The sequence below is a fragment of the Larus michahellis genome, chromosome 4 (assembly GCF_964199755.1).
Source record: "Larus michahellis chromosome 4, bLarMic1.1, whole genome shotgun sequence".
In the NCBI taxonomy this organism is placed as follows: domain Eukaryota; kingdom Metazoa; phylum Chordata; class Aves; order Charadriiformes; family Laridae; genus Larus; species Larus michahellis.
In genome coordinates, this window is record NC_133899.1 from 10,306,894 (window position 1) to 10,320,329 (window position 13,436).

Genomic DNA, 13,436 nt, shown 5'->3' on the forward strand with positions numbered 1-13,436 from the left:
CACAAGAAAAGCTTTAGACACTTGCATCTTGCAGGGCAGCACTAAATATACAGTCCCTGTGCCATAGTCTGAAACACCACAGTTCATCTGCAGATGACGCTAACTTGCTCTTAAAGTCCTGTGAAACCTCCTTGTTCCAGAACACCGGTAATTCCTCCTAAAACATAGCACTTATTTTCTGATTTATGGCAGTGTTATAATCAGTGATGTTGTCTCAGAGACTCCACCATGGAGGAAGCGAGCAGCAAGTATTAATTGCTTATTTTCCAGCTCCAGATGGCTTCTCTTACGGTGGCTCTTTTGGAGAGCTGAGATCCACCTGCATGGAGGAGTTTCCCCCAGCTTTTGACTTTGGTTCCTATCTGGATACACTTTCTCAGGTCAACGTCATGTATCCCGATTCACCTCCACGGTAAGCACTTTTCTAAGATTCTGAGTGTCATCATCCATTATAGTGTATATAACCCATTATAGCCTATACTGTACAGCCTGGATAGTCCTGCACTTGCAAAGAAGAAAAACTGCTGGACTTACACCCGCTACAAAAACACGGGTCACACACACTCTAAATACAGACAGACTTTGTTCAGTTTAAGTTCAGTCCTTCCTTAGCAAAATATATCTTTACTAAATAAAGGCACATGTACAGCCAATTTTCTCATATTCAGATTAAAATTTATCATATTGATTGCATACTAATGAAACACACAAGTAAAATTACTTATAAACATCTGTCTTCGAAAGAAGTCACTATACAAGTCAAAGTTTCACTTCCAGGAGAAAAATACATACTTTTTTCAAGAACTTTCAGGTTACGTTTATTACTGACCTTGAGACTGTTCAGATCAGAGTAAAGAGAAAAAACAAAAGGTGGGGGGCGGGGAAGGAGAAGTGCAAGAAACCTTTAAACCTTTTGTGCTTTTCAGGAAGTCTCACTTCTCAGTCTTCTCAACCCCAGTGTTCTATCAGAAAGCAGAACTGAAGAAATACCCAGTACTTGTACTTAACCTCCTAATTTAGGATAGGGAGAAAACTGTTTGGGATTGTTCATCTTCTATCAGTAATCTGCAAAGGAGGACAACTACCATTTCAGCTGTTTAACACAAACCTGCTGTGGAGAGCCATCATTGCCTGGACTGTAGTAGCGTCTTTGGAGAAGAGCACCCTTCATATATCAGGCTGTTCTAATTGCCTGGGGAGGTAACACCACCAGAAGAGGCTCTTTACAAAGACAGTTATTCCAGAAATTATATAGCAGCTCCTTCCATGCTTGTGTGCCTGCATTCACAAGATACAAGAGCCATCACAAGTGACAAGAGTTGCACGTTAGGCCGTCTATATCTCCTCTGTATGCCCCATGTACCTTGAGGTTAATAAATGAAGGAATTCAGTTACTCCCTCCAATGACCCAACAGAAATCATTTTAAACAGAACATTACTTCAGGCTTCCTGTAGTGGTGCGTATCTTACAAACAGCAAGTAATGGTTGTGCCCCTCTCCTCCTCTCTTCCCCGCCCCCCCCCCCCCTTTTCTTCCTTTTAAGCAGACTGTTTTGAGTTAAACCAGTATGCTTATAAGGCCAGCCCTTTTCTGACTCCTCGTATACATATGCAATCTAGAGCAAGTCAGTAGTAAGAACATACAATATATGGATCTTTGCTTTTTCTATTCTATGCACATTTTACAAGCGGCCCTTTATGTATTACAAAGTCATACCATATAATAAATGGGCTTTTAGAGATGGTGTAAATATTTTAGCAGAAAGCTCACATGTGAAAAATTATTCTAAGCCTGGCATCTAAATTTTCAGAACTTCATATAAATCCACTTTAAAAATGTAGACTGGTTTTTGGACCCACACCCACGAGTCTTTACTAATAAAAGCCAGCCAGCTGACACCCAAGCAACAACTTGAGTAGGCAGCTGGCCAGATTTCTGAGAACAAGCCCAGACTCCTGTGAACATGCTCTGAGAACATACTTCTTTAGCAGACAGGTCTCCGAAGATTATACCAAAGGTTGCTTCCATTTCAAAACAGGCCCGGAGGATTTTCCGCCTCTATGGAGTTCCCTGTTTGGAAGCAGATACAGGAATGATGCAGGATAGCACTAGACGATCTAGGCTTTCCTGTAAATTCTCCAGCTACTTCTGTAATAAAGCCTGGCACAAATTAACTGTCTTGTGTCCTGCCTTCATCTAAGAAACTATTCTGGGACATCAGTACGAGGATTAGAAAGACATAAAGGTATCCAATCACTGCCTCCTCAAGCTTCCCTTCTGGGCTGAGTGGACCGAGTCCCTGAGCGGACCAAGATCTGACTCTGCATACACAAGGAAACACCGCTCATCCCATTAACTGCATTTCTGCATCCTGGGTCAAGAGTGAAGATTGTTGTTAATGGTTTTGCTGTTTTCTCACTGCTACCATAGTTAAATATTTTAGAAAAAGTAGCTTTGGCAAATCATCAAAATCTTATTAAGCTTTACATCTTAGCAACACAACTTTGAGAATACTTCAGGAAAAGTAGAGCTTAGCAGATGGTTGAAATCAAAGCTACGTAGAGAGACATTTAAACTTACTATTAATACATTATATACTCCATTGTAACTCTGTTCAGAAAAGCATTGGTTGAGAAGCATTGTATGAATACACTGCATTATGTAAGAGCCTGAAAAACACCTGTATAGATACCTTTACACTCTCCTTCATGGTATAGCACCAAAATGTATTTTTTCTAATTAGTAGAGTACAGAGATTATTTGGACTGATGGGTGATAACAGCAGGAAAACTGACTGTCAGAAGCCTTGAAGCATTAACAAGACATACTTGACCTTGTCTGTTTAAAATAATAACTGACTGGGATCAATCTCATTACATATGATAATGTTTTAAGAAGTAGGTCTACTGAAATGTAGTATGGGCTAAACCAAAGCAATTCCTCCTTCCAATTCATGCAGTGCAACGTGATTTAAAGCTAAACTAGCGTGCCCAAAGCTAATAACGCAACTGTCGCATTAACAGAAGTGAAGGGCAGTGAGGAAAGCAACTGCTTTGGCAAATAACTCTCAACAGACACTTGCAGTTCAGTGAGTAAGAACTAGTGTCCTGCCACCACAAGCAGACACCAAGGCTTCATTTAACCTCGTTGTTCTAATACAGCCTACAAGAGGCAGCAGCATTACATTCCTGCATACCAGAGGTTGCAGGCCGAGTATTCCTCAACATACCACTTTTGCTAAAACCATACTTTTCGAGAGGATTTCAGTAGAAAGTACGACAGAGCATTTTGGCCAAGGGTGTGATTATAATCTGTCTAGAATCTTCTCATTGGGTTTTACAGTTGGGCTTTAAACCATGAAATGAGTGGAAAAGGAATTTAAGGGGGAAGGGCGATGAAACAAAGAGGTCGATTTGAGAGTACTCAGTCCCATGGCTGAGGGAGAGCTAACTGGTGAGGACTGCCCACTCTCGACTCGCCAATTCAAAGTCCAATACAAAATACTATTTATATAACAACTTTAATTGGGAAATTAATTTATGAAAAATGCCTTTGGATGTTAATAATTTAATTGCTTTGATATCTAAATCACAAATTTCATTTGAGACTCAATCTGATTATCATCATAGACACTTCCACTAACCACTTTCTTACATTAGATTTTACGTTCGATTTAGAGGAATACCACGTGCTGAGTTTTGTCATTAGCCTCACATAGTTGTGGGGTGGTTACAGAGAAGCCGTTTGGTCAATTTGTCTTGACAGCCCAAAATATACAAGTGCTCCTATCCATAAACACCCCTTTAGTATAATTAATGACTTCCTAATGAATCTCAGATCTGCATTAGCATCTGTCAGATTGATTTTACATGAGGTGTAGAAGGGAAATAAAAAAAAAGCTGTGGATATCAACCAAGCAGTTTCAAGATATTAGGGGCTTGTATTTTAGAGCCTGTTTCTGACATCTACAGATACTTATAGTAGTGCTGGAAGTTAAGTTAATGTTTCATAGTCTGTGTTATGAGAGTATTTGTTTCTAAGAAGCTTCAGTTATCTGAGAAAGATGATCGAGGTGATCTAGCAACAATTCTAAACCACAGAATTCTTCACCCCCCAAATTAGGAAACCTGAACAAATTCAACTAGGACAAATTATAAGAACAATCTCCATGCCACAGCTTAACTATCATCATAGTAAATATGACTTCCAAAAAAAATCCTGGAAAGCCTGTAAATCCAGTGTTTGCCAAATTTGTTCAACATTGACTGTGCTGAGTGTTTTTAGTATCTTTAAAATTTTAAGAAGAATCAAAGAAAAAAATAATTAAGAGTATTATTCAGAAGTATATGGCAGGCAGTAGACCTTTAATCAAAAAAGTCTTCCAGAGTTTGATCAAGATGGCTGTAGTTGTCATTTAACATATCCCAAACACATGCTCTTGACACTGTGTGGATAATACCTTTATAGCTAGAAATCACGAGCTTCTGCTCATGTTCACCGTGCCCAGAGTTCATTGTATTATACGCACTTATAATGAGCTTTCCTAATTATCTTTTTATGTATCTGTAATAAGAAAGCTGTTTAAAAATAGTTTGAGCTTACATGTTTTAAATGGCTTGAAGTACAGTACCAATCCAGGACCAAGCAAATTAAAAAAATGATTCCATTTTCTTTATGACAGTCTTTAAAATCCTAACAATAAGGAGATTTGAGGTTCCCTGCATGAAAGGAATTTTATCAACTTTTCACCTTTTGACCAGAGGAAATGCATTTCACCCTACTCAACTAAGTGCTTTTTCACTCCTTAGCGATTGGATATTAATGGTATGTACAGAGCTTTAGGCAACCAAGGTTATCGCCTTTGTCATCTGTGACTCATGACTGTCTAATACAGAACATCACTGAGGAATGACACTGGAGCGAGATGGAGGGATTTAGCTTCAGGAGTAGTTTTAATGGAAGCCACAAAAGTCCTCTCTGTATTTCAGATTGAAATGTGTCCTGCAGGGCACACTATGATAAAAACCTGTTAGTCACCTATTATCCTAGTATTCACATTAGAACACATTGGGGGCTTTTTTTGCTTGTTTGTTTTAAGTGGGCTCACTCTGCCTCGTCTCATCATCTTGCCTAATATGTATAGGATCAATTCTAGAGAAAATTGTCTTGTTTAGGTTTGATAAATTCCAATACTCTTAATATGCATGTTCAGTCTGCATTGTTTAAGTGGTCACATCCATTTAAAAATTACTTTAAAGTGACAAAAGGAAAAGCTCCTGTCTTAAAGACAAACCCTAATTTCCCTCTAAATACGAAAACCAAACTACTTAAGGTACTTTTTTTTTTTTTTTAAGACATTCTTTTCCACCCCCACTTCTGAGGAAGCAAGTTAGCTGTAGCAAAGGGAAGAAGGCTTGAACCAGCTTCCTAGATTTTGTTGAAAGACAGAATTAGGCTTGCAGGAAACTAACATAATAACTTGCTATATTGTGCTGTATTCCTTTGCCAAGGCCACTTTTCCTGCAAGTATGCAAGGCAAGTAGCTTTTGGCACATTACAGTGACAGTTGGCAAAGCATAAGATGGACATTTGTGGTTAAATTCAGATCTCACTTCAGTACCCTCACTGAGATTTTCAATCAGCAAAGTAAAAAATACCATTGGAAAAGGTAGAAATTTACCTATTCCATAACAGAGTCTGCAGGCATCTTTTGTCTCCAGAATACTTAAGGACAGGCTTAATTCCTAATTATTATAGCAACCTTCTTATTTACAGCTTAAATTTCTTTACAGACATGATAGTTTCTTTTTGTGGCATTTCCATTCCTCTTAAATACCCATGCCTTTCTCTTTACTTGCTTCTTTTACTTGTAGTCAAAAATCCTCTCACACCTTAGCCTGCATGTTGTGAGGCTAAGGCACGAAGTTCTCTTAGCGTTCTGTCATCAAAAATATCTGCCAGGATTCTGTATCCTCTGACCAGCCTTTCTCTACACCTGCCCCAATTTCACTCTAGAAGCACTAACTATTGCTGCATATAAAAAAAAACCCTGCAGCAATGAAAGCAGAAAAACCTGATAAAAGAGAGGCACCAAGCATTTCTAACCAGAGATTTTTTGTGCCATGCAGAGCAATCACAACTTAAAGCTGTTAAGTCACTGATAACAGTACTGGGAAAAAAAGGAATATTCTTCTCTGATTTCCCAGTAATTGGACTTTCTGTTGCATGCTGCAGCTGGTATTTCCTTCACCTGCTCAGAATTCATTCCTAGAATAACTAAAGCAAAGCCCTTTCTAAGAATATGATCCTAAAACACATCACATGGCAAGCTTCCTCAAATATTAGCAGGTCCTAAGGATTCCTGCTGACATGCAGATGTTGGTATTGTTGTTTAGAACCCTGTTTGTGGATTAGTTCCATGGTTTGGGAGAATACAAGAGATTATTTTGAAATAAGTTTGTCTTAACTGATTATTATTATTCAGCCATAGCGTCACTGTCATTTACTGTATAATGGTTACAGAAATCCAGAGATTAAACACTGCTTAGGATCAAGTCATTATATATAATGATGCCAGGCTGAAATGTATCATATGAAAGTCTTCATCATAGAGTGACTTCTTTCATTTAATTTTTTAAGCTGCATAGTTACATTGAAACTATCATATCAGTTTCAAATGCTATCTGGTATATGTTCTCATGAAAACACTGTTTACATTTAATAGCTATCATATCAGTTTCAAATGCTATCTGGTATATGTTCTCATGAAAACACTGTTTACATTTAATTTCATTTTTCATCTGGAATATTTATTCATCAGAGAGTCACAACTTCCTCAATATTATCTTGACACAGAGCGCAGAATAAAGATCCAGACTTTTAGTGCTTATTAACACAAATAGCCCTATTGTAGTTGCAGGAAATGGGAAATTCCAGATATAAGTATGAACAGAAAAAAGGCAAGAAAAAAAATAATTCCAGGTTTCCTGCCTCTTTAAGAGTTAAGTTACTTAAACCTTAGATGTGTCCTTGAACAATACCTTGGATTACCTTTTTTACTATTTAAAAATATTGAAATAGAAAATAACAGTGTTATTTGTTCATGGTTGCCTACTCCAAGATCAGGCCAGCACCTTGGAGGTGCATTTACCACACCTCTGGGAGCTTAAAAACTCAATTAAGTTCAGAGATCAGCATCACTCTACAGCTAATAAAATGAGAGTTTCCTCCAGAGTACCTTAAGAGGAGTCTCCCCCTTGTTTAGATAGCCACATTTCAAATATATGTGACAAAACATTCCCAGAAACCACTCCAGTGATTTTTATGGAGCATTGGATTGTTCCTTCAGGGCTCTGGCTTGGCTGGCACTGCAGCCGTTATCTCTGGATTTTCCATGTTTGTTACTTGCCCCCCCCCCGCCCACTGTAATTTGGGATTGGTCATAGTAAAAAATTCTCATGTAATATTGCGCAGGCCCAGAGACAGATGGGTTTTGATTTCTTACGAACACAAAAACTAGGAGGACTGAAATGGCATGGGAGGAGGTACCACTTAACTACATTTGCTTATTCGTGCACTATCATCCTCCTAATGACAAGGCCCCAACAGTTCAGGTTGTTTCTTTTATTAAAAAAGAAAGATGTTTTGGCTCTTCATTCTAAGTCACTGTTCAAGAATTAAACTAAGTGAATGACTGAGACAATCAGTAACACAGAATGGATTGCTATTGTATGAAAATATTAAAATAATGCTTAATAAGTCACTGACAAAGCATGCAAAAGAAAAGTCAAAATACAGTTAGTAAATGCACCTAGTATCTCAAATGGAAACTGACAGTATCAAAAATAAACCTAGAAAAATATCCTGTCTCATGACCTATGTCACCATAAGAGCAGTTCTGTCAAAAATGATACATTTCCTCATGGTAGTTACACATCAGCAAAGAATATAGGTAATCTAAGAAAAAACACCTCAAAGAAAACACTGACAGGTTTCCCAGCTGTTAGCAGACTGCACAATCAGAGATAGCATTATCAGTTGAACTACATACATGGTCAAACATCTTTCTTTTCCTTTGATCCTCCTTTTAGAGAATTACCGTATATTTGTTCCAATATCAGCTTTTCTTTATTAGGCAACATCATCACATAAAAATCCTTAATCCTTTGTATTGTTTTCATCATAGCTTAAGCCTGTCAGCACATGCATTTTCCAGATTTAGTGATTCCGTTTACCATTAGTAGAAGACGACAGTAGGTCATCAGCAAAATGGAAACAATGCAACAGGAGCAATTTTAGTACAGTCATAACATATAACAAGTGAACAAAGTAAATAAAGAGGCATCTATCTCACAAAGAATTCTTCATTCCCCAGATTTGCCTTTTTTTCACTAGCTATTGTTTGCATCTTAAAAAATTCTGTAAGTAGAACCTTCTTCTTTCCCCAGAGAGTAGGTCATAATTTGTGAACGACAGCTAATTAAATAAGCTCTTTTGGGTTTCCTTAGCAACAAACCTATCCTAATACTTACTGCAATGAGACCTGACAAATTCATGAAGTTATTTCCCCCCCGCCCCCAACATTCTGAGTCAACAAGGTCAGCTTGAAGAGCTGCTGTATTTTTTAAGCAACAGCCTTCTCTTTGCGGATCACATTCACACGTGGTAAGATAATGTTAACAGACATCAGCCCTCCTTGCCTTTCCTAGTATAATTATCCCTTAAAAACTCAATAGCATAGTCTACAATGACAATCAAGTTATTTTGACAAGAAACAAGGGCAAAAAAAAAAGTAGGCAACAGCACATTTCATAGTCAGTAACCCCTTCCTTCTCATGACTGCCTGTATAATACACTGAACCATAAGACAATTTTAAAAAAAATAATGGATTAAAGTGAAGTCACCACAAGTGCTGTAATGAATGATTTTTTTCAGAGCTGAATAAGAGATGCATGATATTCATGAGATGCAGTATAATAAGTTCCTTTGGTCCATTATTAAGTTATAGTAACATAATACTTTTCAGAAGTATTTGCTTTCTTGCCTAGGATTTTCCTGTGTCTGCTGTACTGAACTTCAAGCATCAGCTACTTTTTACATGTATAATAACTTCACAGAACTGAATCTGTCAGATAAAACATAACTATAATTGTATTTTTTGCAAGAGATTAGCAAGTATTTTTCTTTTTCCACTTAGTTATGCAAGCTCCATGCTCTTGCATTTTCAGTTGCAAAACATATACATACACAAACAGAGATATATAGATATATATATATGTAGGTATCCTTCCCTTAGCAGTTACTGAGGTTGCACTTTTACGATATGGCTAAGAAGTTCTGCCTGTGAGCTGTGGTCTAAGACCTACCCCACTTCCCACTCTCTTATACTTCTGCGTCCGTTGTGTCGCATTGATGCCCATCTGACTACGCTGTGAGCTTCAAACTCAGCTCAGGTAGCCAAATCAAAAGAAAGCCAGCCCAGAAAACACACACACACACAAAACATCAACAAAAAATGGGAAGAAAAAAAAAAAACAACAGAAAAAAACCAACAGCTCCAGATCATGGTTGGGAGGAAGTAGCACAAGAAAAACAGCAGGAGTATGTAACAGAGGAAGAGACGCTTCCTTTCAATGACATGGACATTGTCTGATGTTGAAACCACAGCTTCACACATCACTGAGCTTTACAGGTACCACCTTCTCAGATGAAATCAACAGCATTAGTTACCATACTTAAGTGATTTATATGTAACAGTATAATTTTAATATTAGGAATCATCATTTCTGATTGTTATTGGATGCACTGGTTCTTTTTAGTGATAGACACCATTATAGAGTACCTCTTGGCCCCTCTGGTATCGAGGTCTCCACATCAGCTGATGAGAAAGCAGCTCCTTTATTCTATTCTAGTTTGCGCTGTTTGCAAGGAAAACAGAAAGAAACCTAAAAGCTGTGTCAAAGGTGCACACCTCACACTGCAGGACAACTTAGCAGAACTATTTTGTGATACACACCTCACTGCAGTAAAATGCAAGAGTCCATTCGCCTCTTCTCCCCAAACATGAAGCTTTATTTTAAGAGGACAGTAAGGATTTAGTCCAGTATCACTCATACCAATACATGGTAATCAACTGCAATAAATTATTGCTATTAGAATTTCTTTTATAAGTAATCCTTTAAATCTTTTGAAGAATGATTTTCCAACCACCAGCTGTGTATTACTTCTTACAATACTTGCTTAGAATCTCTAATAAAAAAGGATTGGTAAAGACTAGATGCGTAAGTTCACATATTACAGTCGCTTTGAAGGACAGACTGTGCTTTCCTGTCTGCAAAATAAAATTCATGCTTCAATAGTTATACTACAGGAACACCTCTATAGCAGTACTCTGAAAGCACAAACAAATTACTGAGGCTGTTAAACAGGGCAGGTGGGAGGCGGGGGGGGTGGGAAGAAACAAACCAACCCAAGAAAAAACAACCACAAAACACTCAGAAGCTAGGGAAAAAAAATACAAAGTTAAAGTTGCCTGTATGACCTTAATTCATCTCCTTTCTGTCCTCAACAGAAAATGCTAGGAACCTTATCTGTAGCCTCCACAACTAGTATCATAGCACTTAGCTGTTTGCAATGTCAGCATCACAAGCAAAGATACCAGGCTTAGCAGAGAATACAGGAAACTGAGTATCAAGATCATAAATTGCTAATGAAATACAAGAAGTGTTGTGTTTGTTTGTTTTTTAAAAAAAAAAAGCTATTGAATGATTTGTAGTTGTCTCCTTGGCCACAACAATCTGTAGGTACAGCTGTGAGAAGGTGCCAAAATGTTACTTAATTGAAAATCTGGCATGTGTTCCATACTGCCCTATTCAATTTTTAAAGTGTGAACTTAATTGCCAAAAATGAGAGGGAGAAACATTACTTGCATTGGAATTTGGAGAAAAAGAGAGAATTCTTTTTTATTTGTCATATGTAGGAAGAAAAAGTGCCCTGAAACCAATATATTGATATTTGGAACTAAACACTAAAATGCCAGGTCTTGAATATCATGATTTGCTGCCCATTTGTCTTGATGTTTAAAAGTCTCCTTCACAAACAATCATTTTGTTATTTATCCCACCGAGCATTTTAGTTTTACCGAGCTGAGACACAGTCCATGAAAGGTATTAAATTAAATCCAAGGGAAAGAAACACAGCTGATGAGATAACAACAGAAGTAGAAGGTTCATACTGTGCCCATTTCTCCTTTAGGTCAGTGGCAGATTTCCCTAGTGCTGGGCTCAGTTCCAGAACCAGGAGACAGAGAAGCTTCTTCCCTTTTGTGTCTCAGAAAAAGCATTCAAAATTTTCCACCTTGAAACTCACATTACTGTGGGCTTTTCAAAATTGAAACTCTTTTACTATGGTAACAGGACCTAGTAGGTGCTGTTCATTAGCCTGATTAAGTCAGTCAAAATCTGTGGAAAGATTTTAAATAAATTCACAGGGGTTTGGGTCAGCAAAACGTAAATAAGTAAAGACGTGGCTCATAGTAAGTAATCCAGCAAAGAGTGGCTCTTCCTTTACTCTCGCTGAGTTCATGAAGAGTTGAGGACATCAGGTCCTCGATCTCTGACTGAGGTCTAAGATCTTGTACAGGAATATCAGGTATGCTTGAAAGCTTCAGTGGGCTTAGCAGAGGCTGGACTGAAATCTCTTCCACATGTTATACAAAAATAATCCAACCTCCTACATGCTGGGACTTGTTTCTGAAGTATCTAGCAGCCCTAATTCAGCATCTTCAGAACAGAGCTGTGGTTTCACATTACCATTCTTTCTGATGGGGAAGTGAGAATTTTCTAGTCTGAATTTAAAACCATGGTCCTCATGAATATGCAAATAAGATAAAAGCCAGGTAAAAATAAAAACACCTGTAAATATTTGAGTTATTTAATAACCTAGTACTAAGATTTCACTTTCTTACCTTTCCCAAAAATCACTTCCATTACCCAGACTAGGAACAGTACCATCAAAATCAACAGGAGCGCTGAGGGAAAGGTATGAGTGAGTGCAGCAGGACCAAGTATTTTTCCAAGGCAGGGCCTCCGTGGTTGAATGCAGTAGATTTCAGCGCACTAACCAAAGCAAGCTGCCCTGCCGCAAGCCACGTGTAATCTACAAGCAGGGTTTATTAGCTTGGGTTTAGCCTGGCAGTAATGCAATTACAGGGGGCAGAATGACTGCCTGCAGTCTACTGGGAAGATATATGCTAAATATCCTAAGTTTCAGGAAATATCCTAGATCTTAATAGCTCTGCAGTTAGTGTGGCTGAGGAAATGGGTTCTTAATTTGTCTGGCTCCAGCAGAATTGCTTTTCAGGTTAACTGAGTAGGCAAAGGTTTTTACAGGAAGCTTCCCCACCCTTCAGAACTGGATTTAAAAATGATCCTGAAACAGTTAAACAAGGCAGCCACAAAAAAAAGCAGGTTCGACATTTAAAATCATGACGTTATGACTCTTCCTCAATTTTGCCTGTAGCCAGTGAGCCAGGAAAACAGGACCTTCCTTCACACCACTAGACCTGAGCTGGTTTGATAGCAAAAGTGGAGTCAGCTTTAGTTTGTGGACAAACAAGTGATGACAGTGGACCACCCAGATAACAGACCAGATTCCCCGGCTGTGGTTCAGCGCCAAGCTTGCCAGATCACCACTGGGCAACTTGGGCCACAGCACAATCTCTGCAGAGCCCTTTAGCCCAGAGGGCTGGGCGGTGCCAAACACATGGAGCCTGCTCATATCCTCTGTCTGTTCCCATCCCCTTCCTGCAACACACAACATGGGAAAACACAGCACAAAGACAGGCTGATCTATCCAGGCTCATTATTTACTCCTCATGGCCCTCCCCAGGCTGCGCAGTCCAAGCTCCAATCTAAAGTGCCTCTCTGCAGTCACACCGGGACAGCAGGCACTGAGCACAGTAGTGGAGCAAGGAGGTAACAGTTTCCCCCTGCTCCAGCCTGGGGGCACAGACAGAACTGTGAAGCCTGGATAGACCTGAGCTGGCTCCTCATGGAAATCCCACAAATTGGTCTGTCTTGCATTCATTCTTCTTGAGAGGAACACAACAGGGAGCCTGAGTGTCTCAGAATGACCAGCATGAGTCTGTCAAGATTATTTACCACAGCTCTGCACCTCGGCAAGAAATCCTGCTGCCTGTGCCAGCACAGATCTGCAACCCAGACAACTGCTGGCTGAGCACCAGAGACCTGCGAGTCAGGAGGACGGCACTTGATGTGATACTCTACCTTAGACTCCATCTAAAGCTCTCTAGACCTTATTTCATAACTGTAAAATGGCAACACTACTTCCTTTTTCCCCAGCCATTTTCTAACTTTGCTTGAGAGCAGGAACAGCGATGGGTGGCAGCTCGCACAGCTTTGTGTGAGCCACCACC

General features: G+C 39.0%; 1 protein-coding gene across 1 annotated transcript in view; it reads left to right on the forward strand.

The window, feature by feature from the left end:
• BEAN1 (brain expressed associated with NEDD4 1) overlaps positions 1-13,436 on the forward strand; it is a 61,045-nt gene that overhangs the window by 43,637 nt on the left and 3,972 nt on the right. Inside the window, exon 5 of the mRNA XM_074582889.1 lies at positions 271-412. Within this exon, the coding sequence (XP_074438990.1) occupies positions 271-412 (142 nt within the window). The remainder of the gene's footprint in view (positions 1-270; positions 413-13,436) is intronic.